Source organism: Salvelinus sp. IW2-2015, unplaced genomic scaffold (genome assembly GCF_002910315.2).
Source record: "Salvelinus sp. IW2-2015 unplaced genomic scaffold, ASM291031v2 Un_scaffold2036, whole genome shotgun sequence".
NCBI lineage: Eukaryota > Metazoa > Chordata > Actinopteri > Salmoniformes > Salmonidae > Salvelinus > Salvelinus sp. IW2-2015.
This window is the reverse complement of record NW_019943382.1, coordinates 16,338-39,388: the sequence shown is the minus strand read 5'-3', so window position 1 is coordinate 39,388 and position 23,051 is coordinate 16,338. Positions and strand designations below refer to the sequence as shown.

Genomic DNA, 23,051 nt, shown 5'->3' with positions numbered 1-23,051 from the left:
TGGGCTTGCTGGATGGTGCCCCTCAGGGCTCGGTGCTCGGCCTCATAGTGTTCCAGCCGGGCCGACTCGGATTCCAGGCGCTGTTGCAGGCTCTGGATGTCAGTGTTACACAGGGCGTTCTGCTCCTCCAGCTCGGCCCTCTGCACAGTCACGTCTTTGTACTGCTGCTCCAGGTCCACCAACCTCAGCGTCAGCTCCTCCATTTTACCCCTGTACTCATCTTCCYCCTCCTTGTGTTTTTCACTGGCGACAAAGCCTGTCTCCATTCTCTGCTGCACAGACTCCATCTGCACTTTCAGTTTCTCTTTCTCCTGCTTGTGACGTTCCCCCTCCAACTTCTCCTGGTTGTACTTCTCTTGCATCTCCGAGAGCTTTCCTGTCAAGTCTTTCAGCTTGGTGTTGTAGGAGTTCTCCCTCTCCTCTATGGCAGTCAACGGGACAAACTTGGCCTGGATAGCTTGCTGGATGGTGTCTAGTTCTTTCTTCTGCGCCTCCATTTCTTGGTGAAGCTTTACTGTCCCATCTTGCGCAGACTGGTAGCTTGCCAACGCCTCTTTGGCCCGATGCTCCGCCTCAACAACAGCATTGCTCAACTTAACCCTTACAGCTTCATGGTCTATAAGGCACACATAGTCATTTTCGATCATCACCTGAACATTCTCCAGCTTCTCTTTCAACTCTGCACTACCCTCTCTCACCTTCTGCAACTCTTCCTCACTTTCTTTGCCCTCCATCTCCAGTTTGGAGAGCTCAGCCTTGGCCTTCTCCAAAGCAGCACTCAGCTCCATATTCACTTGCTCATGTTTCTCTCTGGACACGTACTCTCCATTTAGGCTCTGTTTCAGAGACTGGTTCGTGGCAGTGACCTGGGCCAGCTCCTTCTCTCTCTCTTCAAACCTCTTCTGGAGCACTTCCAGTTCCTTCACCAGTTCAGCGTTGCGAGCATTCAGGGCACCCACTTCGCTCCGGAACTTCTCGGAGGGCACGGTAGCGCTCTGTAGGCTGGTGACGCTCTCACACAGGGTGACCCTCTCCGTTTGTAGCCTRTGGATCTGCACCTCGGCCTGGCCGTTCCTTTCTGCGGCCTCCACCAGCCTCTCCTCCAGCTTCTCCACAGCTCTCTCCAGGGCGCTCTTGGCCTCTTCGTGGGCCTTGAGGGGGATGAAGTTGGCCTCCACCCTGCTATTGAGCTCCTCCAGCTGCTCCTGGAGCATCTCCCGCTCCTCCTCGCTCTCCTCTACCTGGCGGATCAGTGCCTGGCTCTTGGCAGTTATGTCCGCCAGCCTCCTCTTCAGGGAGGAACTCTGTTCCTCCAGGGTCGTCCTCATCCTCTCATGCTCCTGCAGAGGGACCGCCCCTGTCCCGGCCTGGGCTGGCTMGCTGTCCATTTCCCTGTGTAGCTCAGCCACCTCCTCCAGCACACGGTCATAGTCCTCCCGCAGCTCTGCCAGCTGACGCTCCTTCTCATCCACCGCATTGCTCAACAGGTTCTTCATGTTGTCGAACTTCTCTGCCGGCACAACCTTCTCTCCCTGCCGTGCCTGGGTCTCCTTAATGAGGGCCTCCATGTCCAGCAGAGCCTCTGCCAGCTCATCCCTCTCCTCCCGCAAGGCAGTCAGCTCCAGGCCCAGAGACCGCTCTGCCTCCACCGCCAGCTGGCCCTCGCTGCTCTTGTACTCCTCCAGGGCCTTCTCACTCTGCTTCAGGTGGTTACGCACGCGCCCCACCTCGGCCGAGGCGCCCTCTACTTGGCCTTGACATCGTGGAGCTGGGCACGGAGCTCATCGGCCGCCTGGCCTCCTAGGTGCTCCTGACCGCCACCACGTGGGCCTGGAGCTGCTTGACCTTGGCTTCAGAGTCCAGCATCCTCTTCTGGACGTCCCCAGTGCCTCCTCCAGCTCCTGGACTTGCCGGTCTGCCTGCCGCTGGATGGTCTCCCGGCTCTGGGCCAGCTCTTGGCACTCCTGGCTTTTGCGGGCCAGTGCCGCCTGCAGGCGAAGAGCCTCTTCCTCGGCAGTCTGCTGCCGCCCCCTCACCGTCTCCAGCTCGCGCCGCAGGGCCTCCACTTCCTCGACTGGGTCCCAGCCCACACCAGGACGTCCCGCAAGCTCCAGSGGACGGGACAGTGAGTGCGAAAGACCGGACGAATGCAGCACCTACAGCAGGAACAAAAGTTTKATGTGTGTGGAATGATTGTGCAATTTACATACACTTCGCACACCTATTTCTCACTAACAGCAGTGTCAGTCCAATATTGGTTTTGCAATGAGAGCTGACTTAGTCAGTTCCACTATAGCGACACGAGAATACTGAGAAGATGTGAAGGCTACAATAGGATAAAAAAATATCAATTTAAAAGTTGAGCCCAAAATTTTAAAACTACCTGCAGTGGTTTAAGAGAATAAATCTCTCATTTGCTGGGGGACAAACAGCTGACAGGACGAAATGAGATTTCAGCCGTATATTTGGCTGTCAGAGAGCTGATAAGCTCATGGTTGCTGACTGGACTAGAATACACAGCAGATATGGTCTGCGTGRGTTWCATACTTCATGACAGTTACCTTTTCATTGCGGGCCATAATGCTCTAGAAAAACAAAGAAGTCAGGTTTACCTGCGCTGAATCCAGGCTTTGAGATTGTTTGACGAGGACGTTGTCTTTTCCTGCCAAAACAAATACAGAGATGATTCAGAAGAGGTCTTTTTTAATTCAGATCCTCTGATTGTATCTCTTATTCTCTGATATCTCAAATTTCAAGAGAGCTCACTCACCTTTGATAACAGACTGGCCAGAGTAGTCCCCCTGAAAACACATAGAACATACAGTATGTTCACATTAACACATAACCTTAGACAACCTAAGCAAGAGCTCGTATTATTATTATGTAAAACCCCATGATGATTTCATATGCTGTAACAGGGTTGGCATTTGGCTGTGGTCCCTCACCATGTGGCTCCTGAGCTGAACCTTGACAGTCTCTGGGGCCCGYGCCCCCTCCTCCCTGTCTTTGGAACTCAGTAAGAGCTTCAGCTGTTCCCTCTAATTCAGCACAAACACAACGTGGAGCTTTAGAGCAGATCAACAGCCTTGCAACTTTGGTTGCATTTGAGGACAATAACTTTCAGATGAATACAGCTATGGCATGGTATCCAATCAAATCTTTCCACATTCTCACAAACACCCAGACATCCACAAACCAACAGGCATGCTAATTCATCTCTCTAATCTATAGGTAAAACGTTCAATTTTTTCTTCCCACCCCAAACAATTGAGTTATGTGGCTGTCCTTACCTCTTTATGGATGCATTCCACTGTATGTTTTTCCTGCACAGGATATAGAGGATTACAAGTTAAGTATCAGAGGGTTTGACAAACAACTCATTACCATATATAGTGCCTGTCACCGTCCAAGTTTTTACTTTTTCTTGAAGCACAAACTGTGTTTGATTACCTTCTCAGTGACTTTCCGTGTTAGTCTAGAAGTTGTCTACACTACTCTGTCTGTCTGTCTGTCTGTCTGTCTGTCTGTCTGTCTGTCTGTCTGTCTGTCTGTCTGTCTGTCTGTCTGTCTGTCTGTCTGTCTGTCTGTCGACTGTCTTGGTCTGTCTGTGTGTCTGTCTGTGTTGTCTGTCTGGGTCTGTGTACCTGACTGAGCTGCTGCTGCAGTAGCTTGACCTTGTCCATTCAGAGCCCTCTGCTCCAGGTGAAAACTTCCTCAGAGTCTCCTGCTGGCTCTCGTTCTGTCTCTCTCCAGGTCCTGACAAACATCACACATCCATTAGAAGTCACAATCCATTTACAATCAAATCACCACGATCTTTAAGTAACCCGTCTCCAAGCCAGAACAGCCCATAGGACAGGATCCTATCAAATGTTTCTGTAGCATGAGTCAGCTTGAAGTACATGTACACCCCCTGGGCAGGATGCTAGTCTGTCACAGGGGCCTTAACGCGTCAGCATGCCTCGGTTCGGCTGGCGCTGGCTGAACTCGCAACCCGAACCAAACGGAGTTGCTTGCATACTCCCTTAAAGACATTCGCTTTAAAAATGAGAAAAACACAGCAATAGAAACTGTTTGTCCATTTTGAGAGTGCCGAAGCAGTATACACTTACTGAAAATAGTCAGAATTAATCTAAGATATCTGAAGAAATTCATTATGACGTTTTTGCCGGAAGATCATAGTCGCGCAATTTTACATGTAACTAAGATGTCTGGTGCAGTATTTCTCAATGAAGAAATGGGCATGAAAAATGAGTCGTCTCTCATTGAAGAACCCCTACTGTTGACCAATACCCGACGAAGGGGCGTAGACCTCAACTCCGAAACTTGGCATCCTCTAGAAAACCTTTTGTGGTGCCCGAACAGCCCGAAAAACCCTCACCGAAGTCAAAAAACTAACAAAAACGGCACAAAATATAACATACACACAAACTCTTCCCGAATTGTTTCAGCTGTTACCCCCAATCCATCTTCTTAATGCTGAGTGCCAAGCAAGAGCGGCATCAGGTCCATTTTTAGAGTCTCTGGTATGCTTGACCTGGATCGAACCCCCAACCTTCCAATCTCAGGGCGGACAGTAACCGCTGAGTTGAAATCATCTATAGATCTGTTTAATTAGATCCAACAGTAAATACAAATTCACTAGTACCTTCAATTATCCTGGACATTGTAGAATCGTGTCACGCGATGCTCAGGCCAGCCTATAGATTCCCCTACATACTGCTGAGTACATCTTGCTTAATGTCCTCATACATTCAGACTGGGTAATTACATCCCTGTCCATCACAAAGGACTACAGGTCAAACTCAATGTAGCCGGCTATCAAATGCAATATTGAATGTACGCAGAGAAAAAACATTGTCTCACCCTCACGTTGGCTTCGGCCTGTTTCAGTCATCTCCACTGAGTGCTGTGGACACACAGGTTATCATTTAGCCATTATTGACTGGGGGAGGGGAGGGGGGCTGATGGCTGTAGTAGCAGAGTAAGATATTTCCTTATATACAGTATCTCTGGTGGTAGTGACATTAGGGAATGAACTGCGATTATCCATCTCGTCACTAGGTGGCAGTAATGTCCAACTGAATGTCGGAGTGTGAGTCACTTGGCCTCCACAGGAAACAGTGTAAAACATGACAACTCACTGTTTACCGTATGATAATACACCATTAAGCAAACAGCTTCAAACAACAGTCATTTTGTAAAAACACTTGTGACCGTCTCTATCAAGATTCAATATTAAATCAATGAGTGGTTGAATGTGGGTCAGATTCAATATTAAATCATGAGTGGTGAATGTGTTCAGATTCAATATTAAATCAATGAGTGGTGAATGTGGTCAGATTCAATATTAAATCAATGAGTGGTGAATGTGGTCAGATTCAATATTAAATCAATGAGTGGTGAATGTGTTCAGATTCAATATTAAATCAATGGTGGTGAAGTGGTTCAGATTCAATATTAAATCAATGAGTGGTGAAGTGTTCAGATTCAATATTAAATCAATGAGATGGTGAATGTGGTCAGATTCAATATTAAATCAATGAGTGGTGAATGTGGTCAGATTCAATATTAAATCAATGAGTGGTGAATGTGGTCAGATTCAATAGAGCAGAAACTGAACTTAAGAAGTATTTTTGGGATCGGCTCGTTCAGAACTCACAGATACCGTCTATCGCTCCATGTATACAGAACACATGACCCAGGAAGTGCCTTGACGAGGAAGTGTTAACAGAATCAATAATAAAAACCCATCCTATTTGCTTGATGGAGCTCACGTCAAACCTTTGGTAAGCCTATGAGCCGGCTCACCATTTTCAACAATGGATTCACCCAGAGAAAATAACAGTTGAAATGTCAAGCGATTACTATACAGCTCAATAATAACAACTACAGTCTAATCAACAGCTCAAAAGGCAACATAGCAGGAAAGAGGCATTGCCCTAGGGTCTAGGAGATCTTTTCTGTGGAGATGTGTGTTGTTTTAAAGCTGATAGTTCATCTCCGTGCACAGAAATCAGTATGAAGGTTGGCAATTAAAGTGAGCGCTGCTTTGTTACCTGTCGCTTTTTCTGCTCCATCTTGGCAGCTTCTTTTGCTGTGGATACAATGAGAAACAATGAAAGGGTCCGTTTACACACGTCAGAGCAGCCCGTCACTCATATCGTTCATGACTTCATCTATACAATGTGTTTTCTCATAACCAAGTCTTTCAGGAGACTGAGGAGAGAAGTTGAAATGAAGTGATACAAGGACAGTACTTTCACATGGGCATAAAGATTTTATGCAAAAAAAGCAATTATGCCAGAGTAATGATGATTAAAGGYTTGATGAGAAACCAATCTCAAATGAGCACTGAGCGTGAAAACAAACAACAGGTGTTGGAGAAATCCAATAAAGCCATCTAAAGCCGCCTCCCAGAAACCAAGGACATCAATTTGCCACAACAAGATAATTGTTAAGTAAGGTAAATGGCTGATGCTGCACCAGATACTAGGAGAACGGGCAATTCTAGTTTCTGACAAATGTAGACTAAAGAGCTAAAGAATGGAATTTGATTAGAATGACAAATTAACCTAGGGTTTAGTTGAGTGGGCCTTTACCTAGGGTTCTAGTTGAGTGGGCCCTTTACTAGGTTCTAGTTGAGTGGGCCTTTACCTAGGTTTCTAGTTGAGTGGCCCTTTACTAGGGTTCTAGTTGAGTGGGCCTTTATGGTTCTAGTTGAGTGGGCCCTTACTAGAGTTCTAGTTGAGTGGGCCCTTTACCTAGAGTTCTTAGTTGAGTGGGCCCTTTACCTAGGGCTCTAGTTGAGTGGGCCCTTTACCTAGGGTCTAGTTGAGTTGGGCCTTTTACCTAGGCTGTTAGCGCCTTACAGAGTTTAGTGGCCTTGATAAAAGCATGGCTCTATACACAAAGTTCATGTGAAGGAGATCTGTTGGGACATTTTATGCACTCTATTTCACATAGCCTTGATAAAAACACACATTAAACCTCTGCAAAGCACACGCCGCGCTGAATGAACAACCATAAATTCCCTCTGAAAGAAGAAAGCTGACACACTTGAACTCAGGTTACCTTCCCTAAAAGCACAATCCTATTTTTCACCTTTGCTGCAAATTTCCCGAGGCATTTCATTCTGTGTATAACTTTACTTTCTCTGCAGCATGACTTTTAACCTGGTGCTTTTCAATAGACATGTTATTTTTACGCCATGCTCTCTTTTTGATCTTCTGGGTGAATGGGTGTTTTCGGCAGTCTCCTGTGGTTTCTGTATTTCTGAGGCACCGGCTGAGTACAGCTTACACTGCAGATAGAAACATCTCAGAACCTCTTCATTCTGGGCTAGCTGCTCCTGTCTCCCCCTACTGAGGCTAAGAAAACATCAAGTTCTCATTTGAAAGATACAGGAAACATCAAAACCTCCCTCTCCCTGCAGCACGCGACATATTATAGTATTTGAATCGTAAAACACTTTCACAGTTTAAAATTGCTGACAGTTTAAACAGGAAAATTAAATTTTAACTTTGTCCGCAGGGCAGCCTCACAAAGGGTGAAAAACACATCTACAGGAGTGCCTAGGGATAGGTCATAGGTACGGGTAAATCGGGACACAGCCGTGGTCTGACCTTTGGTGACGTTGTCGAGGTAGGTCTTGAAAAGGCTGACCAGCTCCTGGTTTTGCTAAGGCGGGCGTAGTGGAATGTCGTGGCCAAAGCTGTCCACGGCCGTCACGTCGGCGCGCTCTCAGAAGGACCTCCACCGCGTCCTTACAGGCATACTCCACACCAGGTCAGAGCAGTCCTGGACACACGCACACCACAACAGACACACACACAGAGACATATGAATAATTGAATTGCATCCATAATGAAATGTATTGAAGAGTAGGCTACAAAGCACGAAGTCTATAGAGGCCAGACAGATGCATCACTGACACATCAATACAACTGTAACGAACCCATCAATACACACTGTAACCGAACCCATCAAAACACACTGTAACTGAACACATCAATACACACTGTACACTGAAACCCAATCCAAACACACATGTAACTGAACCCATCAATACACACTGTAACTGAACCCCATCAATACACACTGTAACTGAACCCCATCAATACACACTGTAACTGAACCACTCAATACACACTGTAACTGAACCAGTCAATAACACACTAAGTAACTGAACCCCATCAATACACACTGTAACTGATCAACCCATCAATACACACTGTAACTGAACCCCATCAATACACACTGTAACTGAACCCTCAATACACACTGTAACTACTCCCATCATACACACTGTACAATATCTGACCCCATCAATACACACTGTAACTGACCCCATCAATACACACTGTAACTTAACCCCATCAATCACACTGTAACTGACCCCATCAATACACACTGTAACTGACCCCATCAATACACACTGTAACTAGATCCCCATCAATACACACTGTAACTGAACCCCATCAATAACACACTGTAACTGAACCCATCAATAACACACTGTAACTGAACCCATCCAATACACACAACTGTAACATGAAACCACATCTGATGAACCCCATCAATACACACTGTAACTGAACCCCATCAATTACACACTGTAACTGAACCCATCAATACACACCTGTAACTGAAACCACTACTTGAACCCCATCAATACGACACCCATCAATACACACTGTAAACTGAACCCCATCAATAAACACTGAGTGAAATAAACAAGTTGAAGCATTGAAATACATTTCATTTAGTAGCTAGCTGTGATGCTTTGTGGACCCTGGGTGACCAGCTTACTTGTCTGGTGATTTCACGGATGGCGATGGTCGGCCCCTCCTATCCAAACAGCACGCGGCAATGGGTGGATGGCACATACTGGGTAGCCAGCACCAGAGGGTGTCCGCCCGACCTGCGAGTACACACACAGACAGAGAGAACAAAACGCTAGTGATTCATGGCTGTGTGATTAGCTCATTACACAGTAGTGTCTAAAGGATAAACAAAGAGCAGCAGATAATCTAATGTGAGCTGTTAAACATGTATGATGTCTGTAACCATTATGACTGATGTGACGTTGTGCCATAAGATGAATGCTGTGACTGTGTAACTTAAAAAGAAAAGGTGGACGTATACTCAATAAGACAAGAAATTGATCTAACATGTGATTCAATAAGACAGAACGATGTGTGACTGGTTGTTCACATAAACAGACAGAAATAGATGTGTGACTGTTGCTTCAACAAAAGAGACAGAATGGATGATGTGACTGAGTGCTAGTTCACATGAAAAGAGAACAGAATGACTGTCGTGACTGTGGTTCACATAAAGAGACAGAATGGATGTGTTGACTGTTAGTGTTACAATAAAGAGACAGAATGGAATGTGGACTGGTGTTCACATTAAAGAGACAGAATAGCGATGTGTGAACTGTGATGTTCCACATAAAAACAGAATGATGTGTGACTGGTGTGTCACATATAAAGAGACAGAATGAATGGTGTGACTGTGTGCATATAGATCAGAATGAGTGGACGGCACAGAGAACAGATGGATGTTGACTGTGTGTTCACAATAAAGAGACAGAATGAGATGTGTGACTGAAGTGTTCACATAAAGAGACAGAAATGGATGTGTGGATGTGTTCACAAAAAGAGAAGAAGACTGGTGCTGGACTGTGTTATCAACATAAAGAGACAGAATAGCGAGGTGTGCATGAGATGTTCATATTTCTGCCCACCACCAATGTATTCATTCTACAACTAAACCTAAAACTGGCAGTTACAAAAGAATGCATGAAATATAATTTTATCACAATAAGACAGTAGAGATTTTAAAGAATTGAATTGCATCGTAGCAACAGTGACTCCAACTATCAAAAATAAAATTAGTTGACATTTCCTACACTATAGATCAAGCAGGATGTGAATGAAATTGTGACAATATCAACTACTCACAAATCACTTGACGTTAACAGAGCCACGCTGTCACACAAGTAGTAATTGAACGCATAGAGGAGCAGCCTGCCATCATTGGGCACACACAAAGATAACCATCATTACTTTCAACCATCAAATAAACGACAGCGTGCCTGTAGATTCCAGGATCTTGCAACATCAAAAAATGAATGAACACAAGCTCAGTAGAGAGAATGGTACTAGTCAATGAACACAGAGCTCAGTAGAGGACTGAGTGATAAGTAAAACTGAACTCACTGAAGAATGGTAATCCGTAATCGGACACTTAGCTAGAGAGAGACTGGTATAAGTAATGAACACAAGAGCGTCAGATATTGGACTGGTATAAGTTTAATGACACACAGAGCTCAGGATACTGAGACTGATATAGTAATAACACAGAGCTCAGTATGAGACTGGTATAGACGTGTACAATGAGACACAAGAGCTCAGTATTGAGCTGGAATAAGTAATGGACACAGAGGCTCAGTATAGGGGACTTAGATTATAGAAGAAGACAACAGAGTAAGCTATGGGACTGGTATTGCAATAAATATGAACCACAGAGAGACTCGTATAGATAATGACGAAGACTATAATAGTGACGGATAATATGAACACAAGAGCAATCAGCTGATGTGGACTAGGACTATAAGTAATAAGAACACAAGAGCTTCAGTATGGGAGCTGGTATAGTAATGAACACGAGATCAGTATTGGACTGGTATAGTAATGAACACAGAAGTCTCAGTACTTGAACTGAGCATATAGTTAATGAACACGGCTCCAGTTAATGGACGTATGAATGAACCAGACTTAGAGGCTTCGTGAATATTGAACACAGAGTCAGTATTGGACTGGATATAAGTACATGAAACACAGAGCTCAGTAGAGAACTGGTGAATAATAGTACATGAACACAGAGCCTTAGTATGGACTGTATAAGTAATGAACACCAGAGCTCAGTGATGGACTGGTATAGTAATGACACAGAAGCTCAGTATGGGACTGGTATAGTAATGAACACAGAGCTCAGTAGGGACTGTATGTAGATGAGCACAGAGTTCAGTAAGACTGGTATAGTAATGACACAGAGCTCAGTAGGACTGGTATAGTAATGAACACAGAGCTCAGTAGGGACTGGTATAGTAATGAACACAGAGCTCAGTAGACTGTATAGTAATGAACACAGAGCTCAGTAGGGACTGGTATAGTAATGAACACAGAGCTCAGTAGACTGGATAGTAATGAACACAGAGCTCAGTAGGACTGGTATAGTAATGAACACAGAGCTCAGTAGGACTGTATATAATGAACACAGAGCTCAGTAGGACTGTATAGTAATGAACACAGAGCTCAGTATGGACTGGTATAGTAATGAACACAGAGCTCAGTAGGGACTGGTATAGTAATGAACACAGAGCTCAGTATGGGACTGGTATAGTAATGACACAGAGTCAGTAGACGTGATAGTATAGCACAGAGCTCAGTATGGACTGTATAGTAATGAACACAGAGCTCAGTATGGACTGGTATAGTAATGAACACAGAGCTCAGTATGGGACTGGTATAGTAATGACACAGAGCTCAGTAGTGGACTGGTATAGTAATGAGCAACAGAGTTCAGTAGAGGGACTGGTATAGTAATGAACACAGAGCTAGCTATGGGACTGGCTTGTATGAGCACACTACAACGAGACAGAATGGGGTGTTGTGTTCATATTTGCCTTTAAGGACTTTGCTCAGCCCATATTGGGCTCATGTAGTATTGACAGGCCACTTCCATCAGAGTAAATCATCTCTCAAGCATCGGGAGTGGAGCACATTCAAGAAAATCTGATCATATTACTGAAGAGCAGACGTGTCTTAAGGAGAATATACTGTAGCTCAGCGTTAATTAGCGTTTTAGCCTATTAAATGTTCTTCGCCTCGACCAAGCCCCCCCGCCCGATGGAAATGTTTGTGCGAGTGAAAATCAACCTTGACACAACCTATACTGTCAAATTCCACAGTCCATTTCATGTTCCTATTCAACCCATCAGGATCCTATCATTCTATCATGTTCCTAACATTCTGTCATGTTCCTATCATTCTGTCATGTTCCTATCATTCTTCATGTTCCTATCTTGTTCCTATCATTCTATCATGTTCCTATCATTCTATCATTCTATCATGTTTCTATCTTCCTAACATTCTATCATGTTCCTATCATTCTATCATGTCCTATCATTCTGTCATGTTCCTAACATTCTATCTTTCTTTCTATCATTCTATCATGTTCCTATCTTGTTCCTATCATTCTATCATGTTCCATCATTCTATCATGTTCCTATCATTCTATCATGTTCCTATCATCTATCATGTTCCTATCATTCTATTCATGTTCCTATCAATCTATCATTTCCTATCAATCTATCTAAGGAACCTGTCATGATAGTATGTGAAGTGAATGTCATACAGTGTAATACTGCATTGGCTCATCAATCTCTATTCAAAGCACATCTCTGTACCGCTCTGGTGTCTACATCTGTCTGCCAGTGTTCATTAGGATCTCTTGGGTAACTCATTACACCAAATTAGAGAAAGTAGAGAAGTGAAAGGCATCTACAGTAATGCCAGAGGGAGGGAGAAGGATCCAAACTGTTTCTCACCAGCGTCGTGTAGAGCTGTCCTCCCCTGCAAGTCCACATTCCCCACAGGACAGTTGTGCTGCAAAACCACACAAATAATCTTAAAATGTCATACGCCTCTTAAAAACCTATGAGCCACTCACCCTGACAAAACTCTTCTTACATTTCTGCTTGCATCGCTCAAAAGAACACTCTGTGGGAGCKATCACTTAGGTCTATTTTTATACAACGGGATGGCAACATTCAGGGGAGAAATGTTTTGGTATAGCTTTGCTATATAACGAYACGAAAGCATCGAGRCCATTCACAATTTGTCACTCGTTTCAATCCRGTCTGAGTCCCGACTTTGAGGATGGCATCAAAGTGACAGAATCTTCCTGGCGTCTGCAWCTCCAATTGGATAAGTCTCTGCAGCAGGGCCACGTAAGGCTATCAACGTAGTGTTCACTGTGATATCATCTCACACAGACAGAGACAGTCAGTCAGACAGAGGKTGACAATAATGCTGTAGCATTGACAGCCAAGAGAGCTGTTAAAGGCTCAATGCCAACAGCAGGCCTTTAAGGTCTCCTAYCTCAGGCCTTCTCAGGGCCCACTAGAAAAACCCTGCTCTCTCTAGCAACAAGGTCCCAAAACGAGTAGCCAGGTCAGATAACAGCTAKGGGAGGGGTTGGGGGGCATGGAATTCTATACCTCTAGTGGGGGTCGGGGGGCAAGTAGGATTTTCCCCTCGGCCCGGGAGTTGGGTTGCTATGTCAAGCGCGATGACGGCATGGTTTGCGAGAGGGCAGCCGTGTGAAACAGATCGACCAACACCCCGCTGGTAACCTGCCATTCCTTTCAGTGGGGCGGCACTTAATGTGGCCGGTGCGTTGTTGATCACAGGCCTTATTGTAAACACATAAATTAATTGCACCTCACAGGCTGCTACTGTTGCCTACAGGGGCGACTGTTTCCTATCAGGGGCTGCCAAACAAAGCCAGCGTTCTCAAACAACCATACAGCCTACAATGGCACAATTTAGTCACTGTAAACAGATCAAATATATTTCAAACATGTTTCAAATCACTGCAGCTGTGCTGGCGAGTAAAGCCACAAAATGTTATTCCTCAAGAACTGAGAAGTATTGGTAACATTATGGACCGCTCCAAGACATGTACACCACATGGCCAAAAGTATGTGGACACCTCGCTCACAAACATCTCATTCCAAAATCATGGGCATAATAGGCGTTTTGTGCTACAAAGCTCCACTCTTCTGGGAAGGCTTTCCGCGTATGTCCGGCAGCAGGCCTGAGCGCGAAAATTTTGATAGAGATGAAAGGGGAGGCCGGAACAAGGCCCGGCGGAGAGAGACTGCTAGAGGGGAGCATCTCGGCGCGCGCACTCGCGGGAACGAAGCCGAGCAGGGCCGGTGTAACGAGGTCGATATGATGGCTTGGAACCATTGGCTATGCCTGTTGGTTACATATCAAGGTTTGTGCACTGTGGTTCCATTAGGGCCACAAGAGCATTAGTGAGGTCGGGCACAATTTGGGGATTAGGACCTGGCTCACGCAGCGTTCCAATTCATCCCAAAGGTGTCGATGGGGTTGAGGTCAGGGCTCTGTGCAGGCCAGTCAAGTTACTCCACATCGATCGACTAAACATTTCTGTATGGACCTTGCTTGTACACAGGGGCATTGTCATGCTGAACACCTCCCAAACTTTCACAAAGTTGGAAGACAGAATTATCTAGAAGTTCATTGTATGCTGTAGCGTTAAGATTTCCTTCCGATGAGACTAATGGGTCTTGCCCAACCTGAAAAACACCAAGACCATATATCTTCTCTCACCAAACTTTACAGTTGACACTGTGCATCAGGGCAGGTACTCTTGGCATCCGCCAAACCTAATTCGTCCGTTGGACTGGCAGATGTTGAAGCGTGATTCATCACTCCAGAGAACGTGTTTCCACTGCTCCAGAGTCCAATGGCGGTGAGCTTTACACACTCCAGCTGACGCTTGGCATTGCGCATGGTGATCTTAGGCTTGTGTGCGGCTGCTCGCGCATGGAAACCCATTTCATGAATCCCGAAAAACAGTTATTGTGCTGACATTGCTTCCAGAGCAGCTTGGAACTTGGTAGGGAGTGTTGCACACCCGAGACAGGTGTTTTTAGGCGCTGTGTGGCTCAGCACTCGACAATCCTTCTGTGAGCTTGTGTTGCTTACACTTAGCAGCTGAGCCGTTGTTGCTCTTAGATGTTCCCATTTCACATAACAGCACTTACAGATTGCCCAGGGCAGCTATAGCAGAGCTGTACAGAAACTAACTTGTTGGAAAGGTGGCATCCTACGACGGTACCACGATGAAATTCACGGAGCTCTTCAAATACGGGAAATGCTATTGCCAATGTTTGTCTATGGAAATTGCATGACTATGCACTCTATTTATACACCTGTCAGCAACGGGTGTGGCCGAAATAGCTGAATCCACTCATTTGAAAGTGTGTCCACATACTTTTGGTCATGTAGCGTATCTTAATGATCTTAACTTCCAATGGGGAATGTCCATTGTATATGTATTTTAGTCCAGGACTAGATTTAATCTGAACCACCCCTGACACCTGGCAACTAAGCCTCAAAAGTACACGTCGCGGCACATTCGTTCAGATTCATAAGCACAGATCACACAGGTAAGTTAAGTGCGAATGGAGGTCGTTGTTTTAAGTGACTGTACCTGCAATAGCTTCTGCACACAAAGCGACTGGCCATTTCTGGAAGCTAGATGAAGGGCGTTTTTACCTGCAAGAAAAAAACTCAACAAGATCAGCAATACACAAAATCAATATCTTTCATAATCTACACTGAACAAAAATATGAACGCAACATAAAGGTTGGTCCCATGTTTCATGAACTGAAATAAAACATCCCAGAAATGTTCCATACGCACAAAAAGCTTAGTTCTCTCAAATGATTTGCACAAATTTGGTTACATCCCTCTTAGTGAGCATTCTCCTTTGCCAAGAGAATCATCCACCTGACAGATGTGGCATATCAAGAAGCTGATTAACAGCATGATCATCTACACAGGTGTGCTTGTGCTGGGGAAAATAAAAGGCCACTAACATGTGCAGTGTTCAGTCCAACACTGCCACGAGATCTCATTTTTGAGAGGAGTGTGCATATTAGCATGCTGACTGCAGGAAGTCCACCAGAAGGTTGCCAGATAATTTAGGTTCAATTTCTCTACCATAAACTGCTTCCAACATCGTTTTAGATAATTGTGGCAGTACGTCCACGCGCCTTACAACCGCAGACCACGGTGTATGGTTGGTTGGGCCAGCGTTTTGCTGATGTCACGTTGTGAAACAGAGTGCCCCATGGTGGCAGTGGGGTTATGGAATGGGCAGGCTTAACTACAGACAACGAACACAATTGCATTTTATCAAATGGCAATTTGAACAGACAAAAAATACAGTGATGAGATCCTGAGGCCCATTTTTGTAAGGTATCTGTAACTAACAGAGCATATCTGTATTCCCAGTCATGTGAAATCCATAGATCGTGGCGCTATTTATTTATTTCAATTGACTGATTCCTCATTTGACCTGTAACTCAGTAAAATCAATGAATGTTGCAAGTTGCTTTTATATTTTTGGGTCAGTATATTTGTGTTCTGGAAGAGGCTGCTTAATCGACATCCACATCCATCCCTTAGAAAGATTTCACCAAGATGGGCTTGGTGGAAATGATCATGCTATTGATAATGCTCTCCTATGGACTGTTCGTACCGGACCATAAATAGGTGCTTGCAATGCCAGGGTTATGGGGACCATTACAAAGTATTACTATCTACTGTATTGTCTGTGTATAAGAGTGTCTGCTAAATGACTAACATGTAGTCTCTCTGGATAAGAGCGTCTGCTAAATGACTGACATGTAAGTCCTCTGGTAAGAGTGTCTGCTAAATGACAAACATGAAGGTCCTCTCTGGATAAGAGTGTCTGCTAAATGACTAACATGTTAAGTCTCTCTGGATAAGAGTGTCTGCTAAATAGACTAACATGTAAGTCTCTCTGGATAAGAGTTGTCTGAGCAAATGGACTAACATAAGTCTCTCTGGATAAGGAGTCTGCTAAATGACTAACATGTAAGTCTCTCTGGATAAGAGTGTCTGCTAAATGACAAATGAAAATGTAGTAACCATTAACTTCAGAGGTCTTTCTCTCATCCGGTGGCATCGGTGGCTGTGAGTTCAACGCTGTGGCCCAGGATGAGATTGAGACAGTCCAGGTGGCCCTGGTGGCGGAGAGGTGGAACCTGCGGTGAGAGATGGAGAGAGCGTGAGAAGGGAGGAAGCGCAGTAGGTCGGAGTACGAGCAGGTTTGGAGAGGCTTGGAGAAGGGGTGAAGTGAAAGAGTGAAATATGGAGCCAGAGAAAATAACTCTGTAAATTGATGCTGGACAACCCTATCGGTAGATCAGCATCTGGGGGCAGAAACCTTAGACCCGTAACAACCCTGAGGCAGCAGGACTACAAGCTCTTGAAGAGCATTTTCATATTAGACACAAAATGGGATCCAACAACACATAAGGGACTGTTAAGGCAGCAAAGCTATCAAATCCCCGTCATGATCACCCGGTGAAAAGGATCATATTACACTACTGCAAACATGACTAACAACGTCTCACCGTTTCTCCCCTGACCCTCTTTCTCCGTTTACTCCTGACCCTTTTTCCGTTTACTCCTGACCCCTCTTTTCTCGCGTTACTCCCTGACCCTGCTTTTCTCGCGTTTACTCCCTACCCCTCTTCTCCGTTTACTCCCGACCTTTCCGTACCTGACCCCTCTTCTTCCCGTTTACTCCTGACCCTCTCTCTTCTCCCGTTTTACTCCCTGACCTCTCTTCTCCCGTTTACTCCCTGACCCTCTCGTTCTGCCCGTTTCTCTCCCTGACCTCCTTCTCCCGTTTACTCCCTGACCCCCTTCTCGTTTACTCCCTGACCCTCTCTTCCCCGTTTACTCCTGACCCTCTATTCCTCCGTTTACTCCCTGACCCTCTCTTCTCCGTTTACTCCCTGGACCCTCTCTTCTCCCGTTTACCCCTGACCCCTCCCGTTCTCCCCCTTCTCTCCCTTGTCTCCGCTTTACTCCCGCTGGACCCTCTTTTCTCCCTGACCCTCTTTCGTCCCGTTTACTCCCTGACCCTCTTTACTGCCCTGACCCTCTTTTCTCCCGTTTACTCCCTGACCCTCTTTTCTCCCGTTTACTCCCTGACCTCCTTTTCTCCGACCCTCTTTCTCTCCCGTTTACTCCCTGACCCTCTTTCTCTCCGTTTACTCCCTGACCCTCTTTTCTTCCGTTTACTCCCTGACCCTCTTTTCTCGCCGTTTTCTCCCTGCCCCCTTGTTCTTACGGTCCTCCATCTTGTCACTAAATCTCCAACCAATATGCCCCTTAACATCGCTGGGTTTTGTATTAACAACATAAACTCCTGGATTAGTTGGTCACTTGTTAGCCACTCTTAACACATTACTCTTAACACATATCGACCTTGTCCTCTTCCTGACCCACATCCGTCAGTTTCCCCAGCCAGCCCGGCCCCACACATACGGGAATTACATCTGTTTGTAAATCCAATATGCCCCACGGCCCGCAACTTGTTGATGCATTAACCTTGAAAAGATCCTCCAAGGAGACAGGCGGCCTGACACTCTGTTACAGGCGCTGTTATTAAAAGCTGGCGTTGATGGGCTTGAGAAACTCTGCAGCCGGAGAACTTGACCCTGGGCTGTAAGCCATTATGCCTGCAGCGCTGTGGATAACCGGGACACGCCAACTAAGCACAACATTAGTCTGTTGGACAAATGGATTCAGGAATCTGTTTGAATAACTAAACTGTTGCCATGTTACTACCGACAAGCATTGGGATCTAGAAAGTGAATGCTTTGGGAGGCAGTTGTTTGGTCTTTGAGAATTCATAAGCTTCAGTTATGTGCATCATGGCGAGAAGAGGTTGTCAGTAATGTACTGCATGGCGAGAAGAGGTTTCAGTATGTACTGCATGCGCGAGAAGCAGTTTTTCAGTATGTGCTGCAATGGCGGAGAAGAGGTTTCAGTAATTACTGCATGGCCGAGAAGAGGTTTCAGTATTAGCATGGGGAAGAAGAGGTTTCAGTATGTATGTATGGTGGTTTTGCATTAGGGTGGAGCGTGTGATGGACGTGATACTCCAAAAATAAAAATGTATAACTTTTATACACAGTTGAACTTTGCAAAAGCAGATCATAGAATGGCTCTAACACAGTTCCACATGGTCATAGCCTCTATTGCCTACTGTATACACCTTTGACTTGCATGATCACTGCTTGTGTAACTGCCTTCTAGAACTCTCCTCTGAGTGTTGCTCAAGTAAGACAGGGCTTCAATTGTATCAATCCTCCTCACATTAGACAGTGTGTATAATGACCTATTCAAACCCATCTGGGATTCGGGATTGTTTCAAAGTATAACTGACAGCGCATGACATTTTCTGTAGTGGACTGGAAGGGTGAGGGTGGCAAGGCGGAAGATAACTGCAGACTTAAACATAATGACATGAAAGGTGCCAAGTTGCCAAACCAGTCTGACGGGAGAAATGCACGGGAAATCAAATAATAGAAACTCACAAAGACACAGAAGAAGAAGATGTAGTTTTAATGGAGGCTCTGACTTCATTTGACGCTCGGTGGAAAGCATGTGACATCAAGGTGCGAATAGGCTTTTGTTTTGGATAGATTAATGACAGGCTCACACCTCTTCCTCCTCTTCCTTCCTCACGTCTCTTCCTTTTAGGCTGTCCCGCTCCTCCTCTCTTTCACTATCCCTTTGTCCAGACGTAACTTTGACACGATTTAGATTTGATCTGAGAGAAACGGCCCGTCTGTGTGTGTGGGGGGGAGGATGTAACCCGTGTGAGTCACCCAGACACTGGTCATTAACGAGAGCAACAGACATGTCATTTCATCTGTGCACCAGACGGCTCCTTGAGTGTCTTTCAGTCTCGCGCGCCGTCCAGTCTACACAGGATATGGAGGCCGTGTTTTCATCCCGAGAGCGAGCAGAGTAAGAGAGGATCATGTGGGCTGGTATAGGACCTGTTTCTATACCTCATTCCTGCACATTTTAGTTTTTAGCCAGCTGATTAATGAAGCTTAATCAAGGGTGTTGTGTTATGGTGACTAGTTTGAAATCATTTGTGTTAAGCGCTGGGCATGAACAACCGACGCACACCATGAGACCGTTCAGGAATGGACTTGAGAAACACTTGCCGCAATGGTATAGAAACTACTCGGAAAGTCAATTATTCCACAGCGTCTAGGCCTAGGCTGGCCCCGCTCTCACGGGCGGCAGTAGTTATGGCTAGGATCAGCTCCCTTCATCAGGGCCAGTATTAAGGGGCTTACGGCTGGCCCGCTTCATAGGGCAGTAGTGTAAGCGTCTAGGCTGGCCCTGGCTTCATCAGCGGGCAGTAGTTGAAGGCTAGGGCTGCCCGCCGTCATCAGGGCAGTATGTTAACGGCTTACGGCTAGGCGCGCCTCATTTCAGGGCATACGTTAAGGTCGTAGTGCTGAGGGCCCGCTTCAGTCAGGGCATGAGTGTAAAGAGCTCTAGAGGTGTCGAGCCCGCCTCATCAGGTGGCAGTATAAGGTGCTAGGCTACCCGTCTAATTCATCAGGGGCTGGATGTTAACGGCTAGGCTTAGGCCCCGTTCATTCTAGGGGCAGGATGAGTTAAGGCGTAGCTAGTCCCTGCGCTCACAGGGGCAGTATGGTTAGAGGCTAGGATCTAGCCCGCCTCCATCCAGGGCAGTGGTCCTTACAGGTCCTAGAGCTAGCCCCGCTTCATTCAGGGGCAGTAGTTATACGGCATGAGGGCTAGCCCGTCCTGCATCAGGGCAGTAGGTGGAGGCTAGGTAAGCGCACCTCAGCAGGGACAGTAGTTAAGAAGGCTAGCTAGCCCGACCTACATCGGGCAAGTAGTTAAGGCTAGGCTAGCCCCCTCATTCAGGGGCAGTAGTGTAAGGGCTAGGCTACATTCATGAGCGTTGCCGCCAAGTGGGAGATACAGCCACACTGTTTGTTCAGCTTGGGATCTCTGCACCACCGTAGAGGGTGATATCCATTAGACTCCAACACGTGGGAGCCTAATCCAGGAAAAAATTACACACAGGTCAGGATTATAAAAAACACTCTAAATGTAAGAGGATTGGATATACCAGTAATAAACCTCCCCATAGGGCAGAAAGGCAGACCATGGACTTACTGTCCATCATTGTCCTCCAGTGGTTTGAGGTCGTCTGGAGACAGAATGGACCACACATGAGGAGGTATGTTTGTGTGGGCCCAGGTCAATATTTTGACGTTATTAGGGTTAAAGTGTTGGGCCAGTAATCCGAAAGGTGCTGGTTCGAAACCCCGGCTTGACTAGGTGAAAAAATCTGTCAAGATGCCTTGAGCAAGGCGACTTAGCCCTAATTGCTCCTGTAAGTCGCTCTGGATAAGAGTGTGCTGTTAAATCTACTCAACTAATGTATGTATGGGCCAGTTATACATGAGGATGTTTATTATGGCCCAGGTTATACATGAGGATGTTATGTATGGCCCAGGTTATACATGAGGATGTTGATGGTATGGCCCAGGTTATACATGAGGATGTTATGTATGCCCAGGTTATACATGAGATGTTATGTATGGCCAGGTTATATATTAGGGTGTTTGTTATGGGCCCAGGTTATATATTAGGATGTTATGTTATGCCCCAGGTTATAAATTAGGATGTTATGTATTGGCCCAGGTTATATATTAGGATTGTTATGGTATGGCCCAGTATATATTAGGATGTATATGATGGCCCAGGTTATAGTACATTAGGATAGTGTTATTGGCCCAGGTTATACATGAGGATGTTATGTTATGGCCCAGGTTATATATTAGGATGTTAAGTATTGGTCCCAGAGTTCATACTATTGAGGAAGTTATGTAGTGGCCCAGGGTTATCATATTTGAGACGGTATGGTATGGCCCAGTTATCATATTAGGCTTGGATGTATGTGAGTGAGCCCAGTTAATGACATTAGAACTAAGGCTAAGCTGAATCAACAGATGGTTGAGACCCATGAGCTGGGGTTCCTTATGCTCCAGTTTATGTGATGGACGCAGTTTGACACAGAACTGGTTCTGTCCTCGCCATGGTCGTCTTTAAGCCAACAACATTGAAGGTGACCAGTGAGCATCGTGTGTCAGGACAGTGCTTAGTACAACAAGCTCCAGTTCCTCGCTGTAATGCAGGGTGGCGTCTTCCACGACAGCCAGACGCACTTGATTTAGCCCRGAGAAATTCCAGCACCTTATTATGAGACAAGCCCTTCTCTCCTTGGTGTGTCCGTGTGTACGTGCGCAAGTGAACGTGTGCACGTGTGTGCGCGCGCGAGTGTGTGTGCACAAGTGTGTCACAGACACTGGTGTGGGAGATTTTCATACACTACTGAAAATACTCAGGCCCACAGCTCCTGGAATGTCCCGTTCTCTCCATCGAGGTTGCAACAAAGCCGGGGCTCAAAATGAACCTGAAGCATGGATCAGAGACAGGCGACTACTTCACATAGCTGGAATTAAGCCGAGGGGGACTAGCTACCTAAAACACCAGCGTTGGAACCTGGTTACAWTTACGTCAGGCAGGAAAACAAGTCTGACTTAACAGCTTTTATATAGACCTTCCAGTGGTGGATGGGTGACATTCTTAGAGGACACATAACCGATCCAATATTGCCGGTGGTGAGCCATCCAAAAAGAACTATCCTAAAAAAGGTCCCAGCGTTTTAAATACTAAAATACTAAAAAGAGTTCATCCACCCACCATTCTAGATCAAATACTAGTTTACTCTGACAACCTGACCCTTGAATTACAGCATGTTCCCCAACTGTCATTTTTATCATAAACATCAACTGTGGCTCAAATCTGTTTGCTCTGAGCCACTTCCAGGCCAGTAAGATCAAGCAGTGTGTGACATACAGTTTACCACAGAGTTCTCTGAACTCTCTACTGGCACAGTCGACTGGATGTGTGTATATCTAGCTATACAGAGGGGAGACTTGGTGTTGAATGTGGCTTCACAAGCCTCCCCAACATGGGGACTGGCATGGAGGACAACTGACATCTATGATCTCAGAACAGGGTGGGAGAGGGGTGAGAAGGGAGACGTGAAAGGGGGGAGCGAAGAGAGGAGTGTGGGGAGAGGGGAGTGGAGCGCGAAGGGAGAGGAGAGCGGAGAGAGGAGACAGGGGAGCGGAGAGAGGGGAGAGGAGAGCGGAGACAGGCGAGACACGGGTAGCGGGAGAGAGAGAGAGAGGAGCGGAGATCAATAGGGATTAGCGGCAGAGAATGGAAGAGCGGACAGGGGAAGCGAGATAAGGAGAGGCAGAGCGGAG

The 23,051-nt window shown here is 45.8% G+C and overlaps 1 protein-coding gene across 1 annotated transcript in view; it reads right to left on the bottom strand.

Annotated features, from left to right (window-relative positions):
• The window catches only part of LOC112072778 (uveal autoantigen with coiled-coil domains and ankyrin repeats-like), a 74,060-nt gene that overhangs the window by 36,986 nt on the left and 14,023 nt on the right, over positions 1–23,051 (bottom strand). The window contains 20 exon segments of the mRNA XM_024140163.2: positions 6–1,747; positions 1,750–1,812; positions 1,815–1,886; positions 1,889–2,156; positions 2,613–2,662; positions 2,771–2,801; positions 2,946–3,038; positions 3,291–3,323; positions 3,645–3,683; positions 3,685–3,708; positions 3,710–3,756; positions 4,867–4,909; positions 6,060–6,097; positions 7,626–7,741; positions 7,743–7,777; positions 12,585–12,677; positions 15,319–15,384; positions 16,815–16,901; positions 20,658–20,718; positions 20,887–20,920. Coding sequence (XP_023995931.2) covers positions 6–1,747; positions 1,750–1,812; positions 1,815–1,886; positions 1,889–2,156; positions 2,613–2,662; positions 2,771–2,801; positions 2,946–3,038; positions 3,291–3,323; positions 3,645–3,683; positions 3,685–3,708; positions 3,710–3,756; positions 4,867–4,909; positions 6,060–6,097; positions 7,626–7,741; positions 7,743–7,777; positions 12,585–12,677; positions 15,319–15,384; positions 16,815–16,901; positions 20,658–20,718; positions 20,887–20,920 — 3,035 coding nt within the window.